Raw genomic sequence first — 13835 nt, 5'->3', positions numbered from 1 at the left:
AGAGAGAGAGAGAGAGAGAGAGAGAGAGAGAGAGAGAGAGAGAGAGAGAGAGATAAACACAGAGAGAGATAAACACAGAGATAAACACAGAGAGAGATAAACACAGAGAGAGAGAGAGAGAGAGAAGCCTTATCTACAAGCCCTGACAGAGAAAACCCTCAGCCTGTGACCAACCATAAACCCAACTGACCTTTGGAGGAACGCATGAACACACATACACTCGCAGACACAAACATAAACTCGGACCCCAACTGGGCCTTCGGGGTGAACACTCTCGCCATATAGTTACACACACGGACAAAAACGTGCCTACGGTAGATGAGCACGTACACAATCACACACCCTTCCAGAGAAAAGCCTGCCCACATAAATACATCAAAGATAGGCCCTATCTTATGCCCATACGGCACAAAGACAGACAAGCAAGCAAGAATGCTCCATGCGCGCGTGCGTGCACACACACACACACACACACACACACACACACAGAGAGCACCTGGTCGTGGGAGGTAGGGGAAACAGAGAAAGGAGAGGTGTCAGTGTGTCACTATAATTAACCTAGTTGATCGCTGACATCCTGTGTGTGTGTGTGTGTGTGTGTGTGTGTGTGTGTGTGTGTGTGTGTGTGTGTGTGTGTGTAGCAGGATGGTTCACAATGGCAGGATGAAAGGGAGAAGAGAGTGGAGGGAGAGGCAAAAGGAGGAAGAGAGGGAAAGAGCATGAGGTAGAGTGACAGGGCTGAGATGCAGGCAGATGCGCTGTCAAGACTCTGGGGCTCTTGAGGGGTCTTGGCCAGGTGACACCGGCCCCAAAGCCCAGTACACACACGCACGCAGGGAGGCACGCACAGACACACACAAACCTTCGACACAGCACAGATCATATTTCCGTTGAACTGCTCAATATAATGTACATGACAGTGTACATTTCCATTCTAGCCTGCATCTCTGTGTGTGTGTGTGTGTGTGTGTGTGTGTGTGTGTGTGTGTGTGTGTTTCAAGGACAGAGTCAACTCTCATTGGGGAGGCAGTTCGCCCTATCTGAATCAGATTACATGTCAAACATGGCTGTCCTAGAAGCACCTAATGAAGCCCTTGCGAACGGCCTGGCCTCATGCCGGCAGCCAGATCTTTCTCCACAGAGGGAGGGCTAAAACTGTTCACCGCGATGTTACGTGGTGTTTTTGTGTAACCTCGGTGTCGTTGCTGCAACCCCGTTAACCCCCTATTTAAGCAATAAGATCTCTCTCATCGATCAAGCCCTAGACCAGCGCGAACCGGGTGTGGACGCTGCACACGCCTGGACTCAAACTTGACCTCTGGATTTCCTTGGTGGCTGACCGGGTATCCGCTCCCCTCCCTCCGCCTCCTCCCCAAACTCAATTTCCTCTGTCCAGCTCCGGCACCTTGTCTTCTCACCCCGGCCAGCCCAACGCCGCGTGAAACCCCATGTAAGATTAACAAGCAGAGGAAAGGAGGGGGGGGTCGATAGCTGTTTTAGTGGTGCGTGTGTTCTCTGTGCCTGGCCTCAGTGGAGTGTTCCCAGGAAGACAGTGAGCAGGAATCCACCACACACACACACACACTGCCTCGGGCGCTCTGGAAGAGAGTCTAAACAAGACCGTCCCAGCGGGACACACACACACACACACACACACACACACACACTCACAAGCTACACACACACTGCCCCGCAGCTGCAAACGACCTACTACCCACCTCACACACTGCTGCCTTGATGATATCATTTGTTAATTTGGACAACAAAAAAAGCATTTATCAACACTGGGGCTAATAAATGCATATTTCCAAATAATGTTTCACCACTCAGATCAAAGTTTATTTCCCCACCGTTTCTTTGTTATTCCATCCATCCTTCTTTCTGATTCTAGCAGCGTGAGCCGCTCATCGTTTTCTAGTACTGTGTGTGTGTGTGTTTCGCCTACATCTGTGTGTTTATTCTTATTCCTTGTCCGTGTGTTTCCCTAAAGGGGCAGGAAGCCCGAGGAAGTGCTGCTTTTTCCTCTGTCTTTTTCTGACTGACAAATAAATGGTTCCAGAAAAGTAAGACAAAATGAGACCATAATCAATACAGACACACAGACACAGACAGACAGACAGACACACACGCAGACAGACACGCACGCAGACAGACAGACATGCAGACAGACACGCACGCACACACACGCACTCACACACACACAAACACACACACACAGTCACGCACACACACACAGACAGACACGCACTCACAGCAATCTAATCCGGGAAGAAGAAAAAACTATAAACTCCAAACACACACGTTTAATATGCAAATACACACTGAGCATGGTGTTCCATTGTTCATAAAGAAGCAAGAGAGTGGTGGGGGGGGACCCTGTGATGAGAGATTCACCGCAGCACTGTTAAGATAGGGAATACGACCACAAAAATAATGTTTTCTCCACTTCTGATCAATTTTTAATTTGGCCTGTGCAGGCGAGCTCTTCCCGGGTCTGGGCTGGTAATAATTGGGTTTTATTGACAGCTGCTGTCCCGCGGGAGGCTATTTAAAAGAGGTTTAACCCCAGAGCAAGTCTCAGCCTCTGCTGCCTTTGATGGCGTCAAGTGCATTGATTTTTACTGCAGGAAACGCTGCACATTCCACCTGGAGATATGGGTCCCATGCAGGGCCTCAATTACAAGGCCAGCTCAGACCAGCCCATCTTCTGACCCCTTCACGCAGGGCACAGCACACTCCTTCGATGCTACCCTGCCGGAACCCCAGAGAGCCTTGATAACCCGACCCCTAAACACACATGCCCTTCTTGTACATGCATACATACATCATAACCTAACCCCCAGAGGCCAGCTTCCACCATGATCACCAGATGAGAGGAAAAACGCCCTAAGATTTACACACAAGCAACGTACACTGCTATTTAATGCAGAGAGCAGTCAGAGAACACACACACACACAGGAGAGCTCAGGGCTAGGGGGTAAAATGAGGGGAATTGAGGAGAAAAGGGGGAGGAGGGAGAGTAGAAGGAGAGGGCGAGAGCGAGATCGAGCTGCTGGTATACAGTATCACAAAGCGACGAAGTCGAGAAGCAAATTTGGAAAAAGACATCAATCCAGCAAAAAAATTAAAAAAAATAAAAAGAGCAACATGACAGAAATGAAACAAGATTCCTGTGTTTGAGTTCAGCCCGCTTCCCTGCCCCCTTTCAGCCTCCCATTGAAATTCTGGGCAGATACAAACCCCAAGGCTTTTGACACACTTTTGAAAACACCACACCCCCTCTTTCTTTCCAGCAAGTCTCCAGTGCCGAGCCTAACTGACTAGAAAGAGCAAGGAGGGGGCGGGGTGGGAGGAGGGTGTATAGATCCTGTTTTTTATTAAATACTTTATTTTCAATGAAATGCAGTTGCTTGTTTTTTTTTGGGGGGGGGGGGGATTTCAAGGCTTTTTCCTTTCTTACTCTGCGTGTGTGTGTGGAGCAGGAGTGAGGGGTTGACTTAAGGGGGTTGTTGGGCGTGGGGGGTGCACTGCAGGGAGAAAGGGGGGCGTCGTGATTGGGACCAGGGGGGGGTTTAGAGGTAGGGGTCAAAGATACATTCAAAACCAATCAGAAAAAAACCCAGATATGTTAAAAATATGGATTGGGAGAGGGAATGTGTGGGGATTAAAAAAGTAAGAAAAAGAGGTGCATGGTTGAGGCTACAGCAGAGTTCCCATATGTATTGCTGCTGTCAAATGCTCTTTTTCCCTCACTTCTGCGCTCCAAACACCACTGGGCGAGAGCAGCTTCCAACCCCAGCCAGGTCACCTGTATTCAACGTCCATCCATGTCTGAGGACGTCGGGAGACAACGTGGAAACTGGCCACTAGGGGCAACAGTGAGCGCTATCACCTTCAAATTGGTAATCCAGTGATAGGAAGTTGTTTTTGAGATTTTTTGTTTTGAGCGTATCCCAAATCTGAACCCTAACCTTAACCAGATTTCTGAGTTTATGCCTAAACTTACACACTTTGCCATTTGGAACGTGGATGCATGTCTAATGCTGATGCGAGACTGTGAGAGCTAGTTGTCCTACCCACAATCCCTCCATCCATACCACAGACCTAGGTAGCCTACTACCAAGCTTAAAGAGTGGTGTGTCTGTGTGTGTGTGTGTGTGTGTGTTAGGCTTGGGCGGTATACAGCATATACAGTTGTAGTCGGAAGTTTACATTCACTTAGGTTGGTGTCATTAAAACTCATTTTTCAACCACTCCGCAAATTTCTTGTTAACTAACTATAGTTTTGGCAAGTTGGTTAGGACATCTACTTTGTGCATGACACAAGTAATTTTTCCAACAATTGTTTACAGACAGATTATTTCATTTAGAATTCACTGCATCACAATTCCAGTGGGTCAGAAGTTTACATACACTAAGTTGACTGTGCCTTTAAAAAGCGTTAAATTCCAGAAAATGATGTCATGGCTTTAGAAGCTTCTGATAGGCTAATTGACATCATTTAAGTCAATTGGAGGTGTACCTGTGGATGTATTTCAAGGCCTACCTTCAAACTTAGTGCCTCTTTGCATGACATCACGGGAAAATCAAAAGAAATCAGCCAAGTCTGGTTCATCCTTGGGAGCAATTTCCAAAATGCACGAAGGTACCACGTTCAGCTGTACTAACAATAGTACGCAGGTATAAACACCATGGGACCACGCAGCCATCATACAGCTCAGGAAGGAGATGCATTCCGTCTCCTAGAGATGAACGTACTTTGGTACGAAAAGTGCAAATCAATCCCAGAACAACAGCAAAGGACCTTGTTTAAGATGCTGGAGGAAACAGGTACAAAAGTATCTATATCCACAGTAAAAAGAGTCCTATATCGACATAACCTGAAAGGCTGCTCAGCAAGGAAGAAGCCACTGCTCAAAAACTGTCATAAAAAAGCCAGACTACGGTTTGCCACTGCACATGGGGACAAAGATTGACTTTTTGGGAGAAATGTCCTCTGGTCTGATGAAACAAAAATACAACTGTTTGGCCATAATGACCATAGTTATGTTTGGAGGAAAAAGGGGGAGGCTTGCAAACCGGAGAACACCATCCCAACCGTGGAGCACGGGGGTGGCAGCATCATGTTGTGGGGGTGCTTTGCTGCAGGAGCGACTGGTTCACTTCACAAAATAGACTGCATAATGAGGATGGAAAAGTGTATGGATATATTGAAGCAACATCTCAAGACATCAGTCAGTTGTGGAAAAATGGCTTAAGGACAACAAAGTCAAGGTATTGGAGTGGCCATCACAAAGCCCTAACCTCAATCCTATAGAACATTTGTGGGCAGAACTGAAAAAGCATATGCGAACAAGGAGGCCTACAAACCTGACTCAGTTACACCAGCTCTGTCATGAGGAATGGGCCAAAATTCACCCAACTTATTGTGGGAAGCTTGTGGAAGGCTACGCGAAACGCTAGACCCAAGTTAAAATATGTTAATGGCTATGCTACCAAATTCTAATTGAGTGTATGTAAACTTCTGACCCACTGGGAATGTGATGAATAAATAAAAGCTGAAATAAAGCATTCTCTCTTCCCACTATACTGACATTTCACACTTAAAATAAAGTGGTGACCCTAACTGACCTAAAACAGGGCATTTTTACGAGGATTAAATGTCAGGAATTGTGAAAAACTGAGTTTAAATGTATTTGGCTAAGGCGTACATAAACATCCGACTTCAACTGTATCCTGGGATGATTTTAGGAGATAAAGCAGATCGCGTTCTTCATTTCATCCATCATATTCTTTTTCATTACGAAGCTTACAGGTAGTCCCGTCACATGGTGTGTGTTTACAAGCACACAATGATGAGGGACAGTCAGTCACCGTTGTGCATAACCCACCAGGTGGTTTAGTTACAGTATGGAATTCACAACTAAATGTTTGCCAGCTAGATATCTTCTAACTATTATTAAGTTAACGGTCTAAAATGTTCTAAATGCTCTGCAGTTATGCATTTGGTTTAGCTTCTTGCAAAATCAAAATCTCCTGGATCAAGAGCCTTGCGGTCTTATATTTGTTTTGTGCGTGTAACTGGGAGTAGCAGTTTTGAGTTACTTGTGTAACTTTGCGAGCCGGAATGTCTGTCCTGCAAAAAGTTTCTATCAGACACTGCATAAAATGTTCGCTATGCGGTCATTAGCATTTAGATAGCATTCCCTATGGTATTTAACATGTACTTGTTAGCATTGCTAACCTTCAGATTACAGATGCTCAGTGGGGTTTGAAATTGCGGCCCTTGTGTTCAGTGCCGGTATTACCGAATACCCTAGGATGACACAAGGTTGGTATGAAGGTATGGCAATCTGGATACCGCCAAAGCCTAGTTTGTGTGTACATGTGGGCGTGTGTTTGCCTAGTTGCGTGTTATCCTGAATATTGCAGACAGTATGTGACAGCATTTCCTATCGCTCCCCTTCAACCATGAATGACAGTGTTTGTGTACTGCACCAATCCACTCACAATCCCAGGTGACTACTAAAACCCAGCACTGCTAAACACATCCTGCCCACATCCTCTTCTCTCTTCCTCTATTCTTTCTTTCCCCTTTCCCTCTCTTAGCACTGGTCGGTTGTCCTCTTTTCTACCTTCCTTCCTTCCCCTTGCTCTCCCTCTCGCTCTTTCTCTCTCAAAATACAGCCTTGACAGGGCCAGAAGGTAATGATACAGCTGCCATGACGCAACAAGCAGACCTGTCCACTGTCAAGAATTGAAATCATGAAGGAATAAGCTGTCATTAAGAGGGCCTCTCCCTGCAGTGGAGCTGTCAGCCCGGCTGCCTCCCTCCACCCCTCTTCTCCTCTCCTGCCTCCCGACTCTGCCTGTGCTGCCACTGGGGCCCGCGCTGGAGTGGGCTCCCCTCGCCTGTCACTTTACAGCCAGGCTCTGGGAATAGCGCCATTTCCACACCATCCGCAACAACTGTGCCGAGTGTGAGGGAGAGTGGTGTGAGTGGTGGAGTGTGTGTGTGTGTTCGTGCATGTTCTGTGTGTGTGTGTGTTTGTATGGATACATGTGTCTCTGTGTGTGAGTATGGATACATGCGCCTGTGTGTGTGTGTGTGTAGCATAGTGTACTCACACATACAATATCAGAGTAGTCATAAACGGCAAGGTATAGCTGTCATATATAGCTGGTATAGCCGTCATATATAGCTGGTATAGCTGTCATAACTGGGCCTCCATTGTTTTGAAACCACACACTCAGGCATTGCTTATTTAATTGTCATAGTCTTGGCGACAGTGTGATAGCTTGTCATAGACGTTGGTACAGCATACTTGTTATCCATAGTGGACACTAGGGCTGGTCGTTTTCACTGTGGCTACTGATATAGCCTAAAGGTTGGCGTCCCAGAAATAAGTGTGTTTTGAGTAAGGCAGGTCTGATGGTGAGAGCCAGGGAAGGTTGCCCTCAGATTCACCCCTGATGGGGGAGAGGCACATGCCCGGTCAAGGGGAGAGGGGGGGGGGGGCGTCTGGGGTCTGATTAATCAGCGCAAACTCCTTTTCCCACAATCCACGGCTTTGCCAGAACTGATCCCATTGGACAGGAGGCCGGGGCTAAGTGTGGCTTCAAAGGAGGACGGAGAGGAATGAAAAGTGGGGGTTTTCTACCGCTGACATATACATGGTGTGAATTCCCCCTCTGCCTGGCGATATGGCTGCTCGTGCGTGTGGGTGCATCCGTGTGTGTGTATATGTGTGTGTGTATGTGTGTGTGTGTTGTATGGCTAAACGGCTCTCATCGTCTCCATTAGAACACACTGGGGGGGGGGGGCATGTTTGAGGGGTGGTGAATGAATTGTATCCTGCCGGAATGGCCTTTGTTAGGAAACAGTATAACAGTTTATTATAGCAGAGCACCATTCTGGAATGGTTACCACATAAGGAGAGGGAACACCTATATCAGTCCCGACAACACTTTAGCCTCCTCAGACAGTACACACTCCACCGTTCAATATCCTGGACACGACAGCTCTCTGTGGCTGTACAGCTCTCCAAGAGAGGAGTCTTCCGGACAGGAAAGGGGAGAAAATGAGAGAAGAGAGGAGGACATGATGAATCTGCAGCGGGAGGTTCCACTTGATCTCCTGGTCGGCCATGCGTTAATCAGCGCACCTGAGATGAGAGGCGGAGATAAACGTCTCCTCGTAGAGCCGGGCTAGAGCTACCACTCGGGTCGTCAGAGAGGGAACTGTCGGTCTGCCTCGCTTCCGCTTTTCCTAACCACGTAACCAGAGTTTTTCCCTGGTCTGGTCATAACTCCTGGCTTCTCTCCTAACACCTATGCAATCTCAGAGGCCTCACCTTGGGTCAGTTGCGCATTTTCCCTACTAATGGTTAAGGTTGTGATTGGGAGAGGAGGAACTGATCCTAGATCTGTACCTAGGGGGTAATTTCACTAGGAAGCGCCAACAGCAGTGGCTAATAGGTATCCAGCCACATCCCAGTGTAAAGCCAGAGTGGAAGGACTTCCTGTAAATGCCATGATGACCATGTGTCAAAGGCGTAAGGATTACGGCTCCTTGTTTTATCATGATGAATGGACACGGGCTACACTCACAGCGGTCTCTATATCTCGCCTGTCACTTTGCGTCTGAGGAACGCAACTCTCCGGGCAAATGTAATAATAACCAGTCGTACTGTAACACACACACACGTCTGCTCCAGTCGCGCTGGCAAATAAACCTGGTCGTCTGCGCAAGTCTTTATGACATTTAGAAGGCGGGAGAGAGGGAGAAAGCAGGGATCTCCCCTAAGTCAATTTGAACGTTGGGACGATTGAATTAGGCAGGTAGCTTAGGCCAGGTTGACAAATGAGCGCTGTGATGAGGGGGGAAATAAGAGTGTGGAGAGCCGGGGCTTCCGGGCACGCTGACGCAGTCCTGCGGTACACAAGGGCACGGGGAGAAGAAATGAGAATCTAAATTACACTTCACACAGCATCGGCATCACGGCTCGCGCTAAAACTTCACCTGGGTTTACACATTATGGATGAAAGTCTGTGGAGGAATGTGGCCGCCCTAAAATAGGGCTTTTCATTGGAGAGAGCCCGAACAAAACAATAGAATACCTCTCAGAGAAGGAAGTGAAAGGAGAGACTCGAGGTGGTCTCAAAGCTTCCCCACTCCTAAAGGCCTTTCTTCACTACCCCACATCACTACCATTATTTACAACAACATACTGCTTCCACCCCCCAACCCAAACCTTGGGTATCTCTAGGGTACATCCTCGTGAAGGAGGGCACGGCCCGGGATGCCTTCCAAGGGTCTTCGAGAGAGAGGGGGTGTGAGAGCGAGACGGAGAGAGGTAGAAAGAGAGAGAGAGAGAGAAAGAGATGCAGAGAGAGAGATAGAGTGTGTTTGTGTGTGCCGTGTTGAGGGGGGAGCCACGCTGATCAGGGAGCACGGTGATGTGAAGCTGCTGGAGACCTGAGGGCTGACCTGCAGCTAAGACTCCACACAGACAGACAGAGAGAGAGAGAGATCACAGCCTATAACACTGAACTGCAGCGCCACACAGGGGAATACAAAGAGAGATGGGGGGGTGGGGGGGGTTGAACAAGATGCATGTACAGAAATAGGCTACAGGCCTGCATACTCTCACAATAACCCGTTTATAAATTGACAAAATCAAACTGAAACCAAGAAATATATACACCACAGAAACAACACAGAATCACATGTTCAATGTCCCTTACACACACACACACACACACACTGCAGCCTAGACTCATCTAAAAAGCCCCGGCCAAGCTACAGCCCTAACCAACCAGGCTACCATAGGTCACAAGGCCACACCCAGGTCTGCCATTGACGAAGACAAACAAGACCCATACCTAAACACAATCTGCAGAGCCCACCCCATGGTTACCCCATGGTAACCGCATCCACCCCTACCAACCTAACACCTCTGTACCCCTGGCAGGTTAACCCCCCCCCCCCCCCCCCCCGCCCCCCACAGTGTCACCCGGGTGGGCGGCGCCCCTACCTCCTGGGCGCGGGTGATGAAGGGGATCTGTGTTCCTGAGTCAAGGTCTTGGTTGATGATGAGGCGTCGTGCCCACTGGCCGGCCCGGACCACCCCGCAACCCTGGATGAGCACCAGCAGCTTGGCAGGGTTGGACATGGCATCAGCACTCAGGTAGATGAAGCTCCTGGGCTCCTCCGCTGTGGCATCCACCTGGTCACATGACACAGTATCATCCTTTCATTAGTGCTGCAATTAAAAAAAAATATGTAATCAAATTCATTCAAGTACAGTACTCGGGAAGGTCCTGCTAGCATGTTTTTGGAAGGGTGGGTGGGTGGGACGGAGGGTCTGACATCCTCTGTAGTAACGAAGTCCAGTGCGTGTGTCCTCAACTGCCCTTGGATGGACGAGGTCCCCAGCGTGCCTAGAGGAATCTCTGAGGAGACACGCACTGTCCATAAAAACCATGGGTGGCAGCTGCAGGAACTTAATCCAAGCAGACAAAGAAAAAGGGGAGGGGGAGAAATCTCAGCCTTTCTTCTCTTTCTTTCTCTTGTTCCCTCCTTCTATACTTGGCCCTGGTTAATCTGCTTAAAATCTGCGGTCACAAGTTCAACTCGAGGCAGGTGGACGGACCCACCACTACCACACAGCCACGGAAACAGTGCGATATTCCGGCGGAATAATAAGATAAATAGGGCAGGCAGAGTGTAAAAGTGTACAGGTGTAATAAAAAAAACTGGGTTAGCGCCGTGATTTATAGGTTGTTAGCGCCGTTAACGGCTCCTCCCTGCGCCAGAACAACAGAGGTCGTAAATATTCACTATGAACAGGGAGAGAGAAATGCTAAGAGGAAAAGGACCAATCTTCCTCAGAAACGAAGAGCAACGGGGGTGGGGGGTGGGGGGGGGGGGGGGGGGGAGTCAAGCCTGTGTTGAATGTTGGGATGAGCAGAGAGCTAGAATGCTAGAATGGTCCAGTAACAGGGAATCAAGTCCCTTTTGAGAGCATTTGAATGCAAAACAGATTAAGCAACAGCTTTTCCTGACTCGGGAGACGACGTGTCACAAATACAGTTTGTTTGTTGAGGTGACACTTTTGGACAAAGACAGAGAAATCAAACGGCGTATTTCCTTCTCATCCGATCCTAGTTTTTTTTCCTCGGGACACTCAACATCATAATCATTCTCGGAAGACGACGCATTTACGTAAACTTTCACATTTAATATCCCCTATAATCTTTAAAGGCCTGAAAGCCTCTGGGTTTTTTTGTTCACTCGCAAATACTTACCGGCACGATTTCCTTTGTCAGGTTGCACTTTGTCTCCAGCAGTTGGTAAACATAACGAGTGATAATCTGAAAAAAATAAAAAAGAATCATCTTTATTCGCAACGAACACAACAACGGCACAGTTTTGCGGTACACACCTCATGTTGATGTCACTTCCAAATCCATGTACAGCAACACATTAAGAACAGCATGCAGCTTGAGTGAGGAATCATGTACTTTTACTTGGTTCGTGTACACAGTGTATAGTCAGTGTATTTGGCCCCTAGACAGACAGGCAGTACTGTACGTGTGAGCTAATTGAAAGTTTGAGTTTATTTTTTTGCATGGACTGTGCACATTAATCAATGTTTCAGTAAAAGTGCCGGTTTTAGTGTGTTCGGAGTTGGACGAGCCGCGATCTTGGAGCTCAGAGCAGTCCCAGTATAGAGGGAATGGAAGCCAAGGGAGGAAATCAGTGACACAAGCACCGAGCTGATGCAAGACATGTTTATCCTCCCAGCCACAGCACCGAGGAACTTGTATACAGTGCAATTTCAACCCCAGGACAACGGTTTCATGGTTCAATGACATCAACAACTTTCTTGCTTTTTTTTAACCCCGTCTCCTCCCCTTTCTCTCTCTCCCTCCCGTCCGGACTCCTCGGGCAGCTGAAAACACAAGGGCTTTTGTGGCGTCGTTTGGTTTGGAAGCGTTTGAGAGAGGGATGAGGGAGGGGGAGAGGAAAAAAAACTTTCTGCCGGTCGTGTTTTGGCGTGTTTGTAGCGGATGATGATGATGTCTCAGCTGTGGGGGTTTGTGGGGTATTACTGGGGGTGTTTATCAGACGTGCCCAGCCTGGCATGGAGGTGCAGCAATGTGGTCGAGTGGCCCAAGCCGGGTGGGTGAGGATAAGGGGCGTGTGGTGTGGCATTGTGTTGGTGAGGTCTGTGGCGCCTGGGGGACGTCTGCTGTGACCACACGGACAGCTGGACAGGTCAGAGTCAGGTCCCTCCCTGTCCTCTGTGTTTGTGTTCGCTTTAGCCGGACTCCCTGGAGCCGCGCAGGAGACCATGGGGCTGGGAGGGAGAGATGGGGCGCCGTGGAGGCAGAGCGTGTCAGGTCTGAGCCCTGAGACACACAGGAGACCAAGGGGCTGGGAGGGAGAGATGGGGCACCATGGAGGCAGAGCGTGTCAGGTCTGAGCCCTGAGACACACCGGAGACCAAGGGGCTGGGAGGGAGAGATGGGGCGCCATGGAGGCAGAGCGTGTCAGGTCTGAGCCCTGAGACACACCGGAGACCAAGGGGCTGGGAGGGAGAGATGGGGCGCCATGGAGGCAGAGCGTGTCAGGTCTGAGCCCTGAGACACACACAAACTGAGTGACCACTGTCACACTGTTGCCTAGGTACTTCAACCTATTTACATCAGTAGAATACAACATAGTACACCCATACGCCAAAACTACTAGATAGCCGTATGGTACGGTCACAGGATCCAACATTGCAGAGTTAAACCAATACCTAGAAGTTCAGCATTCAAAGCCCACAGTCTCATCGAAGCAAAGTCAGAGGGAAAAGGCTAAAACCAATCATTATAACCGCATGCTCTTTTAAAGCCTAAAGAATGTCATCGCTGACCTGATTATGTGTCTAAAGAAACACATTATGGACAAATGATGCCGTGAGATACGATTAGGAGGGATTAGCCAATCGCAGGCCTGGCGGACAGGCCAAATGAGATGACAGATTTGACCCGCTAGATGAGGAACGCGCCGAACGCTAAGAGATATAGCTGTGGCTAACATCAGCTAATTCACTAAATGTCAGGCTCCCCGGTGAAGACTAAAATGATTGCGAGGCTCAATATGCAAGTTTTTAATGGCATCAATAACCCAAGCAGGAAATTTCATTTGTGCTACATTATTTGTTCAGTGCCTCAGGTGGCCTGAAAACCATCTGATGTGGAAAAAGAGAAGGAATGGGGAGGTGGGGGAAGTGGACTGGGAGCGTGTGTGTGTGTGTGTGTGTGCACGCCTATGTAGGCAGCGCGTGCATGAAGCATTAGTGTAGATGTGCTGTTTCGCGTGTGTCCGTCCGCCGGTACACAGAGGTCTTTGTTCAGGTTGACAGACAGGCCCAGGGTCAGGATACAGGGGCTTGCTGATTGGAGTCAGATGAGGAAGCACAGCTCTGAGATCAGTATCACTCCAGGCCCGGATGAACGAGAGAGGGAGTCCACACACAAGCCCAAAATAACAAACCCCACAGAGGACTTTTTAATTTATTTTACCCTTATTTATTATTTTACAAGGTAAGATGACTGAGAACACATTTTCATTTACAGCAATGACCTGGGGAATAGTTACAGGGGAGAGGAGGGGAGATGAATGAGCCAATTGGAACCTGGGGATGATTAGGTGACCATGATGGTCTGAGTGACAGCTTGGGAATTTAGACAGGACACCGGGGTTAACACCCCTACTCTTACGATAAGTGCCATGGGATCTTTAGTGACCACAGAGTGTCAGGACACCCGTTTAACGTCC

At 48.5% G+C, this 13835-nt stretch overlaps 1 protein-coding gene across 8 annotated transcripts in view; it reads right to left on the bottom strand.

The window, feature by feature from the left end:
- Positions 1-13835, bottom strand: part of LOC109895621 (cotranscriptional regulator FAM172A homolog) — a 262316-nt gene that overhangs the window by 232845 nt on the left and 15636 nt on the right. For all 8 annotated transcript variants that reach the window (XM_031830434.1, XM_031830431.1, XM_031830427.1 and 5 more), the window contains exons 5-6: positions 11312-11377; positions 10039-10230 (exon numbers count right to left, since the gene is read on the bottom strand). In XM_031830434.1, coding sequence (XP_031686294.1) covers positions 10039-10230; positions 11312-11377 — 258 coding nt within the window. The remainder of the gene's footprint in view (positions 1-10038; positions 10231-11311; positions 11378-13835) is intronic.

The sequence above is a fragment of the Oncorhynchus kisutch genome, linkage group LG8 (assembly GCF_002021735.2).
Source record: "Oncorhynchus kisutch isolate 150728-3 linkage group LG8, Okis_V2, whole genome shotgun sequence".
Taxonomy (NCBI): Eukaryota; Metazoa; Chordata; class Actinopteri; order Salmoniformes; family Salmonidae; genus Oncorhynchus; species Oncorhynchus kisutch.
The sequence above is the reverse complement of the archived record's forward strand: the minus strand, read 5'-3'. Positions and strand labels throughout refer to the sequence as shown.